Here is an 18,515-nt window from a genome sequence, read left to right as displayed (position 1 = left end):
ATTAGCTTAAGTGGTCAGAGAGTGGGAAGGATTTAGGGAGAGCAGATAAGGACTTTGAGAGCATTTTCTTAGCCATTCCAACATGCATGAAGTGCAGCAAGTATGGGTTACCAACTGGGTGTTTACACAGTGAGAGCTGCATGCTTGTTTAACTTGATCTTTAAGTGTGTGGGGAAAAGAACATCGAGTTTCCGTTCCAGGCAGTTGGGGTGGGGGGTGGGGGGATCCTGGTTAAGTCTTGATGCTTCCAGGATTATCTTGTGGAAACCTATAGAGGAGAATGGCAGTCAGAGATTGGATGGTGGGATATGTCTTTCCTTAGGATTCCAAGTAGAAGAAGGGCTTGCTATCCTGGAAATAAGCCAGTGCAACACATTGTCCTGGCAGGAACAAGAGTCGCCTGTAGGCTGTAGTGGCCCTTGGTATCAAATGTTAGTAAAATGAAGGCAGTTCTTGGTCAAAGAGATGAGGATACTGGTAACTTTCCCAAGAGTAGTTTCTGGAGCCAATGATCCAGTAACTGGCAGTGAATTGGAGAGACACTAATGGTAATCTAAAGTGTTTCACCTAATTCATAAGCCCTGCAAGGTATGGTGTTTGGAAGTAACTGTTTTTAACCCCTGCTCTTGGAACTTCGTCTGTCAAAATTTAATATATGCATCAGATTTTTATCCACCAAGATGTGTTTATAAGGATGGTATTGCTTTGCTGTAACAACATCTATAAGAAAGATCATAAGTGAACAGAATATAGAAACACTGGAGATTTTAAAACTGTGAAGTCATTCTATGTGGCATGGAAAAACTGTGGGTTCACTGTAAATGAAACAACTGCAAGTTAGGAGATGGATGAAAGCAAGATAGAGATATGCACACATAGAGTAGGCTAGAGTGTATGGGCGTGTGTGTGAGAGGAGCCTGGGCATGTGTGTGAGAGGTGCCTGCTCTGCCTGTTTAGAGCAGTTATAAACACCTGACAGGGCGCCTCTGTGCAGGAAGATGATGGCAAGGAGGCAGCGTGTTTTTTTCCTTTTACTATTTGAATCGTCACATTCATGTATAATTGTACAATTAATGATTGAAAACTTGGTTATGTGATTTTTAAAAGCTACAACTTAGAGCTATTGTCTCTGGCTGGGAAGAATTTTGGGTGATTGTTGAAGACAATCGAAGGAAACTGCTATCTCTATCATCTATCTAATCTATTTATCTAATCTATCTGCCTATAATCTATCAATCATCTATCATCTATCTCATCTATCATCCGTCTCATCTATCTGTGATCTATCAGTTATCTATCCACCTATCATCTATATTTATCTGTCCTTTCAATCAATCCTATCTATCTATCTATCTATCTATCTATCTATCTATCTATCTATCTATCTATCTATCTATCTATCTTCAGGCTAGGCCACCAAAGGCAAAAGGACGCTAAGAATGAAGTGAGGGTGTGAAGAAGAGGGGCCAATGTGAGTTTGTCTGAGTCCTGAGCTTTCTCAGCCCTCTGTCTTCCCTAAGTGAACTTGATCCCAGCCATGATAACGATGTTTATTTTTACTGCCTGGTGGTTTGTATGTTAGGGGTTCTCATTTCCAAAGGCAATGATCCTAATTCAGTACCTGACTTGTCCAGTCCCTATTTTCTATCTTGTCTCTTTCTTTGGCTGCATTAGGTGTTGAACTCAGGGATTGTATACACAGTGCAGGTGCTATACCACTGAGCTAAAGCCTGAGTTGTCTTTATATTTTGAGACAGCTCCCCTATTTGTTTTGACTAGGTTGTCTACTCTGACCTTGAATTCACACTGTAGCTCAGGTGGGACATTTTATGAGTATATTATCTGTCTATCTCTCTGGTAGACACACCAAATCCTTGTACAACTTTTAGTAGTAGAGGCATATTTTCATGCTATTTTTGCAGATTGTGAGGCAATGCCTTAGTCCGTTAGGTGAGTCATAACAAAATATCATCTACCTGGGTGCCTTGAAAACAACAGATATTTATTCCTTATGGTTCTGGATGCTGACAAGTCCAAGATCAAGGTACTGGTCAAAGGGTGTTTGAGGAAGGCACCTTTGCTGTGTCCTCACATGGTGCAAGGTGCAAATTCCTTGGGCCTGTTTGATAAGGATGATAAACCCATTTAGGAAGGTTTTGCCTTCCTGACTTACAACCATGTTTTGGAAAAGCTTTAGCATCTGAATGCCAGATGCACATGAATTGACTGTACCACATAGCTGACTTGTCCAAAGGAAGGGCTATACTTTAAAAAAGGAATAAGTCATTTTTAGACACACAGTTTTGCTCATAATTATTATGGGCAGAGTTATATTATTTTATATATTATATTCCTTTTGCTTAATGACTTCTTCTGTTGGTTTCACCTTTGTCTGTAATATTATAGGTTCTTTTTTTTTCCTTTTTGTTTGAAAAAAATGACAAACTGGGCATGGTAACTCATACTTGTAATTCCAGCACTCTGGAAGTTGATCAGAAGGATCACCAGTATGAGTTTAGCCTAGGCTGTAAGAGTTAGATTCTGTATCAAAATACCAACACCTCCCTACCAGCACCCCAAAATATAAGAGAGTCAAATAAGGGACAAGACAATTTAGTAACTTCCCCTCATTTCTGGTTAATTTCCCTTCCTAGTTCTTTCCCTATTTTGTTTGTAGTACTAGGCATTGAACCAGGGCCTCACACATCTGAACAAATAATTCTATCATTGAGCTACATCCCCAGGCCTCTTAATATTTTTTAATTTTTTGGCAGGTTTCCACACTTTATTTTGAGCAGGTTGCCCAGGCTGGTTTGAACTCCCTGTGTAGTCAGTGTAGGCCTTGGACTTTCCATCTTTCTTACCTGTTCCCAAATAGCTGTGATGACTGATTTTTCTTGAAAACATTGATGGCCCTTCAGGGCCTTTGACACTTTAGGAGAGTCAGAGCCTCAGGGCAGAAAGTCTGGAGTTAAACCTTTGGTTGCATTTAGTATAAATTCGAGCATAAACCTTAATTGTCCTAAGTGTCAGTTTTTATGTCTGCTACATAATTGTAGATACTTTATCTTGCAAATCTGGGCTTTTTCCTCTCTTTGTTGACTGGTTCACAGGGAGAAATAAATTTTAAATTGTTGGTCTATAGATTAGGAAAAGGACTCTTGAAGTAATTGCACACATTATATACAATTTACTATTTTCTATTCAACATTATTGTATTATTTCACTCAAATGCTTGTATTGGATGAGTATGTTGATCTCAGGTACACTGATGAATTGTAGCTGGGAGTGTAGCAGATACAGTTTGGGGATCTAGTGATGGAGACAAGAAGATGGCCCCGTTACTTGGTGTCTAGCATAGCAGGGTCTCCATAAAGATGCGCTGTGGTAGGGCTGATGGTGTGGCTCATAGGTGAGCACTTGTTTAGCATGGCCAAGGACCTGGGTTGCATCCATAGTAGTATACCACCACAAATTTCTCCTTCTTCCTCTTTTCCACTTCCTTGTCCTTTTTGTCATTATTATTATAATTTAATTATTGTAACTTAAAGTGTAAAAAGAAATATTTGCCAAGTGCTGGACATATGCCTAATTTGTGGCTATTTCCTGTAACTTGCTGTGCTCCCTAGGGCAGATCAACCTATGCTGCCACTTCTCTGCAGAGCCTAGCTTTTTTGATTTGCATCACAGGTACAGTTTATCCTCCTGCCACTCAGTTCAGAAGAGAAGGAAAAAGTGCCACTGACTCTTGACTGGGACCAATTCCTTTAGGGTCCAGCCAAGTCTTTCCCTTTTAAGATCAAGATAAGATCCGAAGAAAGGCAGTTCCTGGTCAGCCTGGGCCGGTGGGTGAGTAGTGTGTCCTACTTGGTAGATGGGAAGGAACCTGTCCAGAAACTGGTTCCTGCCAGACTCCATGTGAGCGAGTCTCTTATTTCTACCTTGGCAGCCTCCTTTCTTCCTTACACCAATTGACTGACCCAGCTTTTTAGTCAGTCACTCAGTCTGTCTGTCTCTCTTTCTGTCTTTCTGTCTGTCTTGACAGGATCCCTTTTATCCCAGATGACTGTAAACTTCATATCCTCCTGCCTCTATTGTCTGAGTGCTTTATTGTAGACGTATGCTTCCATGCCTTGTTTGATGAGGTGTTGGGATGCAAACCCGGGTCTTCGCGTGTGCCAGGCAAATATTATGAGCCTTTTGCCTGCATTGTATGGAGAGGAGACTATGGCCTCTCAGATGACAGTGCTGGGCTGAGCTAGCTCTGCTTCCTTCAGAGCCCTGTATGGATACTTGTCTGAGGGCTGTCAGATGACAGAGTCTTGGGCCTTAGGAACTTACTGGTCTGGTGGTTGTAGAGGCACAGAGATCCCACAATAGTGACATTGTCCTTTTACAGTTCAGATGGAGTTTCTGTGAGACTCTGGGTCTTGGGGAGAGGTTGCTGGGGTCTCAAGCAAGTTCGAGTTTGAGTTGAGTGCTTCAGGAATATTGCTTGGTAACTGGTAAGTACTTGAGGATACTCTCTGGTAGCTGATATTTCAAGCCCATTCTCCTGTTGAGGGCCACACTGGACATTGGGATTTAAGCCTGTTTATTTTATTTAAACTTCCTAACAGTCTTCATACTTTGCTTAAAGTCCTTCCATTGCACAGAGACTTTGCTGAAGGGAGGGCATAGGGAGGTAGTGAGGTAGGAATAAGTTTAGTGTGACAGGATTGTAACGTAGTTTTGAGAATTTGTTGAGAGGCAGAAGGCAGAGTGTTGGTTGTTAAGGCTTTTCTTTTAAGTCCATAGTTCTGTGTTGTCAGTGGCCATCTAAACTTTAGGAGAGATGGCTCAGCAGTTAAGAGCACTGACTGCTCTTCCAGAGGTCCTGAGTTCAAATCCCAGCAACCACATGGTGGCTCACAACCATTTATAATGGGATCTGAGTCCCTCTTCTGGTGTGTCTGAAGACAGCTACAGTGTCCTTATATATAATAAATAAATATATCTTTAAAAAAGTTCACTACTCAGCTGTTTTAAGCGCTTCATTGGTGTCAGCTTGGCCTGTAAGCAAAGCTATGGGGCATTTTTCTTGATTAATGATTGATAAGGAAGGGCTTGGTCTACTGAGTGGTGCCAGCCCTGGGCAGATAGGCCTGGGTTATATAAGAAAGTGAGTGAATTGTGGAGAGCAAGTCAGTCGGTAGCACCCCCCCCCCCCCCATGGCCTCTGCTTCAGTTCCTGCCTCCAGCTTCCTGCCTTGAGATCCTACTGTGATTTTCCTCTGTAATGGAGTGAGCTGGGACTTGTAAGATGAAATCAATCTTTTCCTCCCTGAGGTTGCTTTTGGTCGTGGTCTTTTATCACAGTAATAGAAACCAAACTAAAACAGATGTGTCATCTGTAAAAGTGTACCAAAGGAACTTGAGTTGTAAATCCCTCTAAATTTCATGAATCAGAGATGACTACTTGCAAAGTTTTGATGTGCTTGCATACAGTTTGTTCCTTCTCTGCTTACATATGCATTTTTTATATCCTTGTTTTTATTGTTGTGTGAGAAATCGTGAAGACCAGTCAGTGCACAAAAAGGCTGAAAAATCAAAGATAACTGGAGGTTTAGGGCTTTACTAGGCAGAGGAGTGTTTAGTCCAAGTGAGTGCTGGGCAGGAAGCTGGCTGGGGGACAGGGAGATGTATAGTGGGGTGCTGATGGGGGATGCAGGCAGTAGGAGCTGAGGTCAGTTATTGGCGTTTTAGTGTAGGCTTGAAGGTTAGGTACTGGAAAGTGATGGCTGCTTTGGTGGAAGAAAGCACTGTCACCATGGTGAAGAAAGAAGAGACAGGATGAGGGGGCAGTAGAGTTGTGTGACCAAGACCAGAGTTGTTTAGTCAGCTGACTGTGTGACCTGTCATGTCATTTGTACTTTGTAAAACTCAGTTAACTTTTCTTAAATTGTGATTTTTTTCCCCTTCCAGGTGTGTTCTAGAGATAGCTGTAAATCACTGAGACAGTTGTGGAGGTGTCATAAGTTTAGAAAACAAAACAAACATTTTATAATCCTGAGTTGCTCTTGGCCTTTTAAACCTTTGCTTCCGTTGTGTAATGGGCATGCCTGTTGTGCATTAGAACATCCATTAGAAACATCCCCATAGGCTTGTGTTTTGTATACTTCTTCTCCAGCTGGTGGCGCTATTTTGGGAGGCTGTGGGCCTTTTAGGAGCTGAGACCCAGGTGCTGGAAGTGCATTTCTAGCTGTAGGCCTGACAGCCATTCACTGAGCTGTTCATCTGTACCCTCCTTGACATGACAGAGTGAGACCTGAAACCATGAGTGGAAATAAACTTTCCTAACCTGTGTCCGGAATGTTGATCACAGAGACTGAAAACGGGACTAGCACAGATGCTATTTGCTGATGGTCCTCTGTTAGTATTTCCAAAACATACAGGGGGATTTCCCACAAGCACACAATGTATGATACTGTGATACTGCTCTGTGAACTGCTCTTTGTATTTTGTTTATAAAATTAATCAGAACTCTTACTGGGGGCTGGGGAGATGGATCAAATCGGAAAGCTGCTCGCTGAGCCTAGCAACACCAGTGAGCTCCAGCTTCTGTAAGAGACTCTGTTGTAAAAATTTGTGGAACACAATCAAGAAAGATCCTGGTGTTATCCTTCACATGTGCACACTTAATCAATTCACAAGCACCCTTACACAGTACATACATGAACATGTAACACATAACATACAAGAATTCTTAGGGCTCCACAGTAATTTTTAAGATTATAAAAAGGTCCTGAAGTCACACCATTGAGACCTGTGCCGTCAGACAGTGTTGTGTAGGTTGTTGGGAGGAAGGTGAAGAAGCAGTAGAGCGTTTGCTTGGCATAGCGCCGTATGCACAGTAACTTGGTAAATCCTAACTGCTGCTGTTTCTCATAATTTCAGTCATCACGTGGGGAGGCAGCAGTGACCCCATGCTGGCCAGTTTTATGTTAGCTCCACATAACCTAGAGTTATCTGAGAGGCGGGAACCTTGATTGAGAAAAACTCCATCAGATTAGGCTGTAGGCAAGCATGTAGAGCATTTTCTGAATTAATCCAGCACACTGTAAGTGGTGCCATTCCTGGGCTGGTGGTCCTGGATTCTATAAGAAAGCAGGCTTCTGAACATGCCAGTAAACAGTACCTCACTGTGACTTCTAAGAGGTCCTGCCTCTGGGTTTCTACCCCATTTGAGTTCCTGTCCTGATTTCCTTCAGTGATAGACTATGGTGTGGAAGTATAATCCAAAGAAACGATTTCCTCTTTAATTTGTTTTTGGTTATAGTAATGTTAGCCCTAACTAAGTCAGATGGCCTAGTGTGGAGAGGAGGGAGGATAACAGGAGAGTGGTCTGTCTAGCTAAGTCTTGGGTTAGGTTTGCATTGGAGATTAGGTCTGGTTGGAAGAGAAGGAGTGGGGCACGAGAGAGCTAGGTTCCTGTTCCCAGGCTGGTTCTGAAGCTCCCTTCCTCCTCTGAATCTGCTGTGCCTCACCAGGGCATAGGGCATTTGTCTTAAAAAGAAAGGAAGGAAGAAGGAAGGAAGGAAGGAAGGAAGGAAGGAAAAAAAGAAAGAAAGAAAGAAAGGAAGGAAGGAAGGAAGGTCGACCCATGTTGGAGCAGTGGTGACAGTCACATGAAGGATAAAGGGGCAGAAGAGGGACTGGGTGAGGGCCTGCTGGGATAGAAAGCGGTTTCTCAGGTGATGCCTGGGAGCCAGGATGCTCCCCTGGGCCTCTGTGGCAATGGTGCTGCCATTGCTGGTTGTTTGGAAAACATGAACGTGTGTGCTTTGCCTTAGGAGCTTGACAGGTAATCTGAGGGAAAAGAGCAATGATGTGAAATATATTTCAGAACTAGTGAACTATTCTTACACTTATTGAGTGGTAGTATTTTTAAAATGTTCTTTGAAAACCTAGACTATCTCCTAAACATCTAACATGGGGTTATACTTCACTGCAAACACACCGGGTGCATGTGTGTGTGAGAGAGCACGTGTTCATGTACTTACCAGAGAGAGAGTCAGCATGTGTGTCTTTCTGTCGGAGAAAGAGGGAGGGGCAATTTAGAGACATTCAGTCACCTGATGTGAAAGGCTGGGTCCGAGGTTGGTTTATGTTAGACATCATTATTTTATTAGTTTTTCCTAGTTAGTTTAGAAACCTTTTACTGTTTTTCAGCTTCTTGTACAGAGATACTGCCTCACTGACACTTAAGAAAAAGACATGTTAATTCTACCTACCCTGCATCCTGAGTGAGGGTGGGACAGTGCTGGGTGATATCTTATTGGCTACTGAGACTTCGATGCCTCTGTCAAGCTCAAGTGATGAAACGGGAAGAACCCGTCATGGCAGTCATGGCTAGCTAGGATTCTGCCACCTGTTCATGACAGTCCAGCAAGGCTCCAGACTTCCCTTCGCTCATTTACTGTTTTTTGCCTGAGCCACTTGTCTGTGTCTTCCATCAGTAAGTACGTTTATTATTCACTGTTGCTGTCCACAGGAGGAAAAGTACATTTCTATGGTCAGCAATCTATTCTTAGACCCTTGGAGTCCATTTCAGTGAGGCACGTGGAATTTAGAATACGTTGAGAAGCTCTGTAATGGTCTTCAGAGTAGACTATTTCTGTTCCCTCATTGATTTGCTAGGAATTCTAAATCCTACATCATCAGTATTTTATATAATCCTTAACAATTCTGTCATTAGCTCAGACTTAGAAAACTAAGGTTCAGAATGGGATCCTGACTCAATGCCACTTCCTCCAGGAAGCTGTTATCACATGAGACATGACCCAGCATTTCTGGCTTCATAGCAGTTACTGTCTTCCGACATTCTATGTTCATGTCCATATGGGATGTATTCTTTTTTTTTATTTTTTTTTTTAAGATTTTATTTTATTGTATGAGTACACTGTAGCTGCCTTCAGACACACCAGAAGAGGGCATCAGATCTCATTACAGATGGTTGTGAGCCACCATGTGGTTGCTGGGATTTGAACTCAGGACCTCAGGAAGAGCAGTCGGTGCTCTTAACCACTGAGCCATCTCTCCAGCCCCATGGAATGTATTCTTGATGCCTGTCCATCCTTCACGTGAATGTCACAAGAACCAGGGCCCATACGAGTTTTGTTTGCATTTCCTCAGGGCTTAACTCTGACACCCAGCAAGTGTTTGCTGTATAATGTCAGACCCTCCTACCTTATGTCCATCTTTACACAGTGTGAGTGCCTATAAGGAGCTCAGCCAGGATCCATGGCTCCCCCCTCTGTAGATCATTGTGTTCTGTCTGTGAGGAGGAAAGGGACTCTTTGCATTCTTTATGGGTGCCTGGAAGAGTGTAAGGGGTCTGGAGAGGGGCCTGGTTAAGGATTATAGCTTTCATACCCTCACTGTTTATTAAGTTTATTATGTGAAATTTGCATAGCTACTTCCATACTCTAATTCTATCTATTAAGGCCCAGTGTATACTGTGCTTAAATGAAGCATAATTTATGGGATGGCATATTCTTGTCTCTTCCTCAGAAAAGTGTTGGTTTTAGTTTGTTTGAATATTTTTAGACTTAAGTAAAGTTTAAAGCACACATTTTTCAACTTCTTATCTACCTTCTCCCTAACATTAACATCTCAAACGTTACAGTGATCAAAGCTGAGAGATTCATACCGTCCCAGTGGTGCTCAGTGGACTGGATTTGCGCTTTTGCCCTTCACTGACTTCTTTACCTTCCTGCTCTGCCATCCAGTCTAGTACCCACATGTTCTGTAGTTGGCATCTGTCCATATTTGACCTTGGACAGTTTTTCAGGCTTTTCTTCATTTTTATGACCTTATATACCTCTTTAATTTTTCACGAGAATTAAATTTTTAAAAAATACTTATTTATTTTACTTATGTGAGCACACTGTAGTTGTCTTCAGACACACCAGAAGAGGTCATCAGATCCCATTACAGATGGTTGTGAGCAGCCATGTGGTTGCTGGGAATTGAACTCAGGATCTCTGGACAAGTAGTCAGTGCTCTTAACCTCTGAGCCATCTCTCCAGCCTAGAGGATTAAAAATATTTTTTGAGAATTTCACACACAAGTACAATGCATTTGACCCTGTCCTTTTCCCTCTCCTCCCATTCCAACTTCTCCTGTGTCTCTCTACATAACCTCTCAAATTCAAATACTCATATGTGCACATACACACACATGTTTGTACAACCATGAGTCCATTTAGACTTGCCAGTATACACGTAGGCGTAGGACTGACCTCTGGGGCACAGGCAACCTGTCAGGAGGCTGGTCCCTGAAGAAAATGGACTCTTCTTCCTTTAGTAGCCTTGGGCTTGCCTGTAGCTTCACAGTTAGTGGTGGGACTTTGTGAGCCCTTTTCCTATCCATACTGGAATGTTGATTGGTGTTGTCTAGTACAGGCCTTCTTATGCTGAACTCTCATGGATGCAACACCTAAGTCACATCCAGAAGACATGTTCACAGACATCCTCTGGCTTTTATAGTCTCTTGGTGCCTTTCTTCTGTGGTGTATCCTGGCCTTAGGGGTAGGGGTTTTATTATAGACATCTTGTTTGGGGATGGGCACTCCACAGTCACAAATTCTCCATACTTGGACCAGTTGTTGTCTCTAGTAATTTTGTCCACTGCATAAAGAAGCTTCTTTGGTGAGGGGTGAGAGCTGCACTGATCTATAGCTATAAGGATCTTTATTTAGAAGGCCATTGAAGATGGTATCAGATTATGAAATTATAGGACGTTATACTCTGTGTCTGTGATATCCTTAGCTTCAAGGTCTTTGATGACCTTCATATTTCAATTAAGGGCAATTTATTAGAATGATCCTCAATTTGTATTTTGGTGATTATTTTTTAATGATTAACTTCAATTAATATGTTTTGGCAAGAGGACCACATAAGTGATTTTGTACTTTTCCTGTAGTGTTTGGAAAGTCTGCTTATCACTGTGTTTTATTACTGAGAGTGCTGACTATGCTAACCTGGTTAGCACATCATTTAATCGGTCTCTGCACTAGTAACATTTTATTTTTTCTTTGTAATTAGTAAATATTTTGAGAGAGATACTTTTGCATGAAAGGATTCTGACCAGTTCACTTCAGAATTCCACGTACTTTCCACAAAGATCTCCTAATAAAATTGTTGCGAATAAGGTTCATTTCTGGCAGGTCTCTCTTCCGAGTGGAGAAGGATTTTTGTGCTATTTGAAATGAGGGGCTTTTGAGTTTTGGAAGGCTGCTGCTGATTGTTGAGAAATGTCTTCTTGTAGCTGGTCCAGCAAGGTATTTTTCAGTTCAGTGTGTGCTGTCGTTTTCTCCTCACAGCTACTTCATTAGAAAAAGAAGATATCTGTTGCCATCTAAGCCAGTGTTATGATCCATACCCTGAAAAGCAGAAGGTGTAGTGAGATTCCTGAAATGTGAAATGTGAGCTACGAATGCCACACTTGAGATGTCTGTAGTTCTCTTTCTTGGAGGTCCATGCTGAGTTGGGCTGCAGGCGAACTCTAGGAACACAGAAACTCAGAAAGAGAACTATAAAGTTTTGTGAGTTGAGGGCTCAGAGCCCACCACAGGGTGCTGCTCTCCTGAGCTTGCTGCCCCTGGCCCTCTTGGCCCTGTGAGATCTCCCAGCAATGCGCCCGCTGAGTCTCATTCTCAAAATCTCAGTGATTCTGTTCATCAATTCTGCCTGGGGCACAGGTAAATGACTCAGGAGCTCCTGTGAAGGGGACTTGAAGACCCTCAGGAAACTTCTAAGAGAAAGTGACTTAAATTGATGAAGACTAGCTTTAAAGTGGAAAATGCTGTTGAGACAAACACTTGAAAACTAGATTCTGGGCTGTGAGACGGTTCTGCAGTTAAAGGCACTTGGCACAAGCCTGACTGATGTGGATCTCTGCAACCCACATGGCAGAAGGAGAGAAGTGACTCAGAACTTCTCTGACCTCTACATGCTTATGGTAGCTATGCATGCATCCACATACATGAATACATTTGTACACATATAAATAAATGTTAGAAAAAGGATAGGTGATTCTCCCCCTCCCTTTTTTTTTTTTCCAGAGCTGAAGACGGAATCCAGGGCCTTGCGCTTCCTAGGCAAGCGCTCTACCATTGAGCTAAATCCCCAACCCCAATTTTCCCCTTTTCTAAAGATATGGTCTTCATGTGAGCTATTTGTGACTTGATCAAATAGGACAACTGGGAGAATGTTTATTGTTAATAAGTGTAGTTGGTTCCCATATAACATGATTTAAATAATATATATCTTCTTTTTTGAAATATTTTTAGCTCTCCGTTTTGAAATATTGCAAAAATTAGCAGAGTTCTCATATATAATTCATAATACCATAATACCATAGCATAGGATTGAAACTAGGAAAGTGATATTGTATTCTTGGTGATAGAACCACTTAAGTCTAGATTTCTCAGGTTGTTCAAGTAAGACCTTTATTCTGTCCAGGTTCTAGTTCAAGATCTTATGTGGCATTTGATTGTCATGTAAAACATCTCCCTTTGCGTCATTTCTACCAACTTAGCCTTCCTTGGCATATGTTAAGACTAAGAATGGATGACATTCCCCAGAATGGCTTTTTCTGTTCTGTAGACTGGGCCTGGCCCTTCCTTAAATGGACTGTAGATATGCTTTGAGCTTTCAACACCTTGGTCAACTAACTGTTTCCATGTATCAAGTAAGAAGTAGGGCCTGGGGAGGGCTGGAGTCACACCTAGCTGAGGAAGGACAGTTCTCAGGGTGTGGCCAAGGTTGGACTTAGGCAGAATTAAATAATTCTAATCTACAAACTCAGTGCCTTTGGGGGCTCTGAAAAACCTGGAGTTGTTTCCATGAGAAACACTGTCAGAAGAGAGGCTAAATGGAACAGTTTCTTGCTTTACAGTTAGAGAAGTTGAGGGCCTTTTGTAATGAATTAGTTTTCCCATTTGAGTGTCTTGAGTATAAACACATTCATGTAAGCAGGCTGTGGCTGTGATTCCTGGTCAGCAGGTGTTTTTAATCTCCCCTCCTGGAGTTCTGACTTTTGGAGAACTTAGTGTCCTATCTGTGTAGCTGGTGGAACACACACACTAGCATTCACCTTCCATTGGTGGGAGCCAGGCCCATGTTTATATCTGCCTGCAGAGTAGGCAAGCAACAGTACTTACTGACTGCAGGCCACTTTCCAGTGACAGTTCTCCACTATAAAGGGACATTGTTTGTGCTCTCTAAACTTAATGTCTAGAAGGGTGATGTTTCTCCACTCCTCTATTTCATCTGCTGGAGGCACCCCTTTCCCAGATATGCACTCACTACACTCCTTTCCTCCTCAGAGTTGTGTTTAGTTATCATTTCCTCAGCTTGAGAGCTCTCGGTTAGACACAAAAGTACATCACCCATCCCTGGTGATTTCTATCATTTTCTCTGCTTTTTCTGCTTGTAGCTCTTGTTACAATCTGGGACCTTGCCTATTTTTCTTAATCATTTATTACCTGAATCCTCCAAGAGCGTTGAGGATGTTTCCATCTTCTTGGATTATGGTTCTTATACCTGGGTTGTACGCAGATGTTCACATTTTGAATGAAACGGGGTTTCTGGGCTACTGAAATCTCTGAAATTTCAGAAATTGGCAAGAATTATACCTAAAACAAAGAAGCAGACAGACTGCTGTGCAGGCAAGCAGATCATCTCTCTGTGTGATGCTATCTGCCAGCTGCCGTCTGGGCCTCAGGTGGAGGGCCTGCTGCCACGGTGGAAGCTGGGAGATGTGAGTTTGGGTTCTGGGTCTGCCAGTTGCTCATTTTACATTATTTCAGTTCTCTGGGCCTCAAGTCAGTCTTCTGAAATTCGTGTCTAATAGTCGGACACTTTCTTCCTTTTCTTTCAATGTTATTACTCTGGCAATGAAATGAGGCAGATGATACATAAACACACCCAGTTATGGTAAGCTCAGCTAATGGCTGTTTAGTGCATGGACCCATGTGTCAAATGTGCTGGCTTCTGTTCTAGGTGTTCGAGACAAGTTGAGCAGTCCCAAAAAAGTTTTTGGAAGCAGGGAAATCTTGACCAGTATGCTGCAAGGTAGAAAAGTCCTACCAAAAGAGGGTCTTACAATCATTGGGTCTTTGATGAGTGTGTTTGAGTGCAGAGGTCTGTTCTGGGTTTGCAGATTCATTGGTGAATGGGACACATAAAGATGCTGTTCCTGAGGAACTAAGTGCTCATGTCATGCTGTGCTTAGAAGTGCAGTTTGAAGCATAGACGTGAGTTTTGGTGACCACATTAAAACTAAAGAGGGGGGGGGGCTGGAGAGATGGCTCAGTGGTTAAGAGCACTGATTGCTCTTCTAGAGGTCCTGAGTTCAAATCCCAGCAACCACATGGTGGCTCACAACCATCTGCAATGGGATATGATGCCCTCTTCTGGTGTGTCTGAAGACAGCTACAGTGTACTCATATATAATAAATGAATAAATCTTTAAAAAAAAAACACCCCCACACATAACACAAAAAAAACCCATCTTAAAAAAAAAAAAAAAAAGAGGGAGCTGGGGAGGTAGCTCAGTGATAGAGTTTGCACATGTGTAAACCCTGGGTTTGATTCCCAGCACAGAAAAGCAAAGTAAAAAGAAATAGATGAAAATACCTTTAATGATATATTTAACATAAAATATTCAAAATGTCATCACAATATGCGATTAACATAAACAGCAACAAAGAAATGTTTGACATTTTAAAAAGTCTGAAGTCTGGTGTGTTACATTTACAGTATAACTTCATTTCAGTAGCACATATGCTTTGTAGCTGCCATATTGGGCATTAAAGGCCTAGAGTGGAAACGGGGTCACCATGTAATGACAGGCAGTAAGAGTGATGGAATGAAAACAAAACACAGAAAGGGCAAGAACTCTAGATACTCATGAATATCTGGAATCTACTCCTAATCGCACTCATGAGGGATGGAAGGTCAGGGGGGTTGAAAGACTATCTGGGAAAAATGTCCCAGGCAGACATAGAATGTACAAGGGCTTGTAGAAGGAAGACGAATGGGATATGGCAGTGGAGGGAGGAGGCCAAAGGGATGAGTCAGTGAGGTAGGACATGAGCAGACATGCAGGGTTTACTAACCCACAGCAAGATTTTAGACTTTGTATTCATTATGGAAGGGTGAACATGGGATAGCCTGATCTAAATACTGTCTAAAGGTTACTTGGAGCTCTGCTAAGGAACCTAGAAAAGATGTTCAAAGACTTGAGGACAAGGTGAAGTTGTGTGAAGGTCACTCAGCAGTACCTCTCAGACACCCACTGGGTATAGAGTATTGTGTTAGACACCATGAACATAGTGGTCCTGGCCCCTGTCCTCAGGAGCTCAGGTTAGCTGGGTATCCAGAGAGACTGGGTAGAGGAGCAGAGGGAGAAGGAAGGTGTCATTCTGCACTGTTCTCTGTCTGCTTATTTTAGGCATAATTCTTGCCAATATCTGAACTTTTAGGAATGTTAACTGTCCCAGTTCCCATTTTTACTCAGAACTTTAACCCTTGCTTACCTGCCAGGTCCAAGGATGGATCTAAGAGCAGGTAGAAATGGCCCCAATGCTCCCAGAGGCCCCACCATTCCAGGGCCATCTGACTGAGTTTTCTGCTTGCCTGATCATAAGGCTAGAGTGTCAGGAAAAGGCTTGAACTTCGGAGACTTCTCTGTTCCCTCTAGCACTGAGATTAATGGTTGTTTCTCTGCTGCCGCTAGGCAGCTATGAAGGTGAGCTGTAGAGATAGGCTGATGCTATGACTTCTGATGAGGTCAGTGGCCCAGTGCTGGAAGGAACGGGGAAGGAACATTCCAGAGGCAGGCTTTCCCTGAGAGGAGCCTATTTACAGTGTACCTTGCTTTGTGCACTTAGCACTAACAAATAATTCTGAGATCCGTCTGCCCCTCTGCTGACTTAGAAAATGAACTGTTCAATCAGGAGGAAGAGTGTTCCCTCCTTTCCTGGAGCACTAAGTGCTACTTGACTGTCTCTGATTTGAACTTAGTTGAATTCCTTAGCTTGATTTTGAAGAGTCAGAAGGTTTTTGTTGTCCTGTGCCTTGCTTTTGCCAACTTTCCCATTCTGCCTTTACTTCTGAGAGGCAGCTGCCACTAATCAGTAACAGATGAAGCCGGGCTGTTTTTTGTACCACATTTCTTAGCCTTCGAAACAGATTTGTAGCTAGAGATCTGCTCAGTTGATTGCTTGATTTATTATTCACAAAGTATTTACACATTATAGGGTGGTGACAGGTGACTTACTAGGCCAGCACTTCTCAGTTTGGGTTTGGGGGGTCTCTGATACTAGTAAAATTTATTAAATAGACTGGAGAGATGGCTCAGCACTTAAGAGAACTGTCTGCTTTTCCAGAGGACTAGGTTTGATTCCTAGCACTCATGTGATATCTCCCAACTCTTTATAACCTTCAGTTCAGAGAATCTGATGCCCCTTGTGGACACCTATGTATATAAAACACAAGTAAATTAATGAAAAATAATTATTGAAGAATCCAAAGAGCTTTCTCTTTTAGGACTTCTACAATTTTTTGTTACCAAATTGGAAATTGAATAAAAATTCTCAGTACAGGGAATATTAATGTTTATTAACATGTTTTGATTAGCTAGCTACCAGAAATAGGAAAAAGAAAAAAAGGAAAATAGCATAGTGGCTTCACTATGAAAATAAATTTAGTATCACAGAGTCCCTCCCATGGTGTCCAAGCTGGGTATAGCCCCTAACATCTGTTGTTCTTGGTCCTGTAGTCCTGTCAAAACTTTCGGTGAATATGAAGACACGCTGAATTTGGAACATCAGGGAAGGCATTTGATTGGATTGCTCAGAGCCAAAGTATGGTTGGCCAGTGAGTATAATTGTAGCTGGAGAAGGGCAACTGGTGGGTGGCCCAGAGGCCTTGTTTATAGACCTGAAAGAATTCATAATGACTGTGCCCTACTATTGTGTGCAATAGATGCCACCAGAACTTAGGTTTCTCTGTGTGGGTTTGGTGTGATGTGGCTTTATTCCTTATTCATCTTTATAAACACATGTGGCTGTTCTCAAGGCTTTTCTCAGTGATTGGAAGGCAGCTAAGGGCCTCTTTGTGTTGGAGAGATTCCTATTTCAAGTGCTAAGTTGAGTCTGTCAGGCTCTGCAAATGTAAGCAGGGGAACCCTGAACCCTGAAGGAGGCTCAGTAGAAGCTTCACAGTGCAGGAGAAGACAGGCTGAATTAAAACGCACTAGTAATCCTCAAAGGCTAGAAAGGTAACACTCTAGAGGTGAAGGCTTACGTGAACCAGAAGTAGAACTCCTCTTCTGATGTCATCCCCTTATCTCAAGATGAGACCTCTTGGCCCCAGGCAGTCACTGGCTTTGCTTTGTGTATTGCCTCCTCCTTTGAAAAGAGGTTCAGTTAGAGGTGTAACTGTGTCACTGGATGCAACCTGAGACTTCCTTCACCCTCCTACTGCTGGCCTAGGGAGGGCCCGGCTGTGTTGTTTTTTAAGCCTTGTTCAGGAGATTCTTTTCTTCTGCCCCTAAGTGGTGGCAGTGTATTTATGTTCAAGGAATCTGGGATAAATTGTGGAGCTAATATTATCTGGGGTTCACAGCTTTGAGGTATTGGTAGCTTCGTACTGTAGAATTTGCCTCTTCAGGGCTTCAGAAAGTGAAGATATTGTTAAGGAGTTAGAGGAGTGAGAATTGGGGCATACAGGGCACTATGGAGAGGTCCAGGTAAGGGGAGAGTGAAGGAGGTGTATGGGCCTGAAGGAGGGATGAGAGCGGGAAGGAGAGAGGAATTTATAGTATGAATGAGAGAAGGCACCTCCCTCTCACATTAGAGCTACTTTGATAAATCTTAAATGAGAAATTAGAAAACTTGAAGAAGTCAAACAGATTTTCCCCCAGTCAGGTTATGTTACATTTTATTTTGTTGAAAGTATAGTTTATCAGTCCCCTGTTTTCAATGTTCTCTCTGCCTTCAAGGCATTGTGGTGGGAAAACAAAATCTAACAATGCAGTCATGTGGTGGTGTGAGATAACACCTCCAGAGCCCTTAGAAGGGCGCTCCGTCATGGTGGAAGTTTCCTCTCCACACTGGCTCCTCCCTCTCCTGGCCGGGGTGTCCTGCCTGGACCCTGTCGTGCATCTGGGAGTGAGGCTGGGAGACTGGAGTGGGTTGTTAGACCGAGGAGAGCTGAGCGTCACTTCTGGGAAGTGTATTCCTAAACTGTACTCCTGTTGTCCTGTGAACCCCCCTCCATGTTTCCTAAGAAACAAGAAATCCAGATTCTTCTGTAAAATATTTTGATTTTGAAAATGTAGACACTGGCAGCAGCAGCAGCAGCAGCAGCAGCAGCAGCAGCAGCAGCAGCAGCAGCAGCAGCAGCAGGGAGTTTTTGGCCATAGCAGTCCCAGGTCAGGGAGGACATTTTCAGACTTCTGGT

General features: G+C 42.7%; 1 protein-coding gene across 19 annotated transcripts in view; it reads left to right on the top strand.

The window, feature by feature from the left end:
* Kif16b (kinesin family member 16B) overlaps nucleotides 1-18,515 on the top strand; it is a 291,124-nt gene that overhangs the window by 1,835 nt on the left and 270,774 nt on the right. For 4 of the 19 annotated variants that reach the window (XM_087652207.1, XM_087652206.1, XM_087652201.1 and 1 more), the window contains exon 2: nucleotides 16,831-16,928. In XM_087652207.1, the coding sequence (XP_087508333.1) occupies nucleotides 16,918-16,928 (11 nt within the window). In that variant the 5' untranslated portion in view covers nucleotides 16,831-16,917. 19 annotated transcript variants of the gene reach the window in all.

This window comes from Rattus norvegicus, chromosome 3, assembly GCF_021556685.1.
Source record: "Rattus norvegicus strain SHRSP/BbbUtx chromosome 3, alternate assembly SHRSP_T2T, whole genome shotgun sequence".
NCBI classification, from domain to species: domain Eukaryota; kingdom Metazoa; phylum Chordata; class Mammalia; order Rodentia; family Muridae; genus Rattus; species Rattus norvegicus.
The sequence above is the reverse complement of the archived record's forward strand: the minus strand, read 5'-3'. Positions and strand labels throughout refer to the sequence as shown.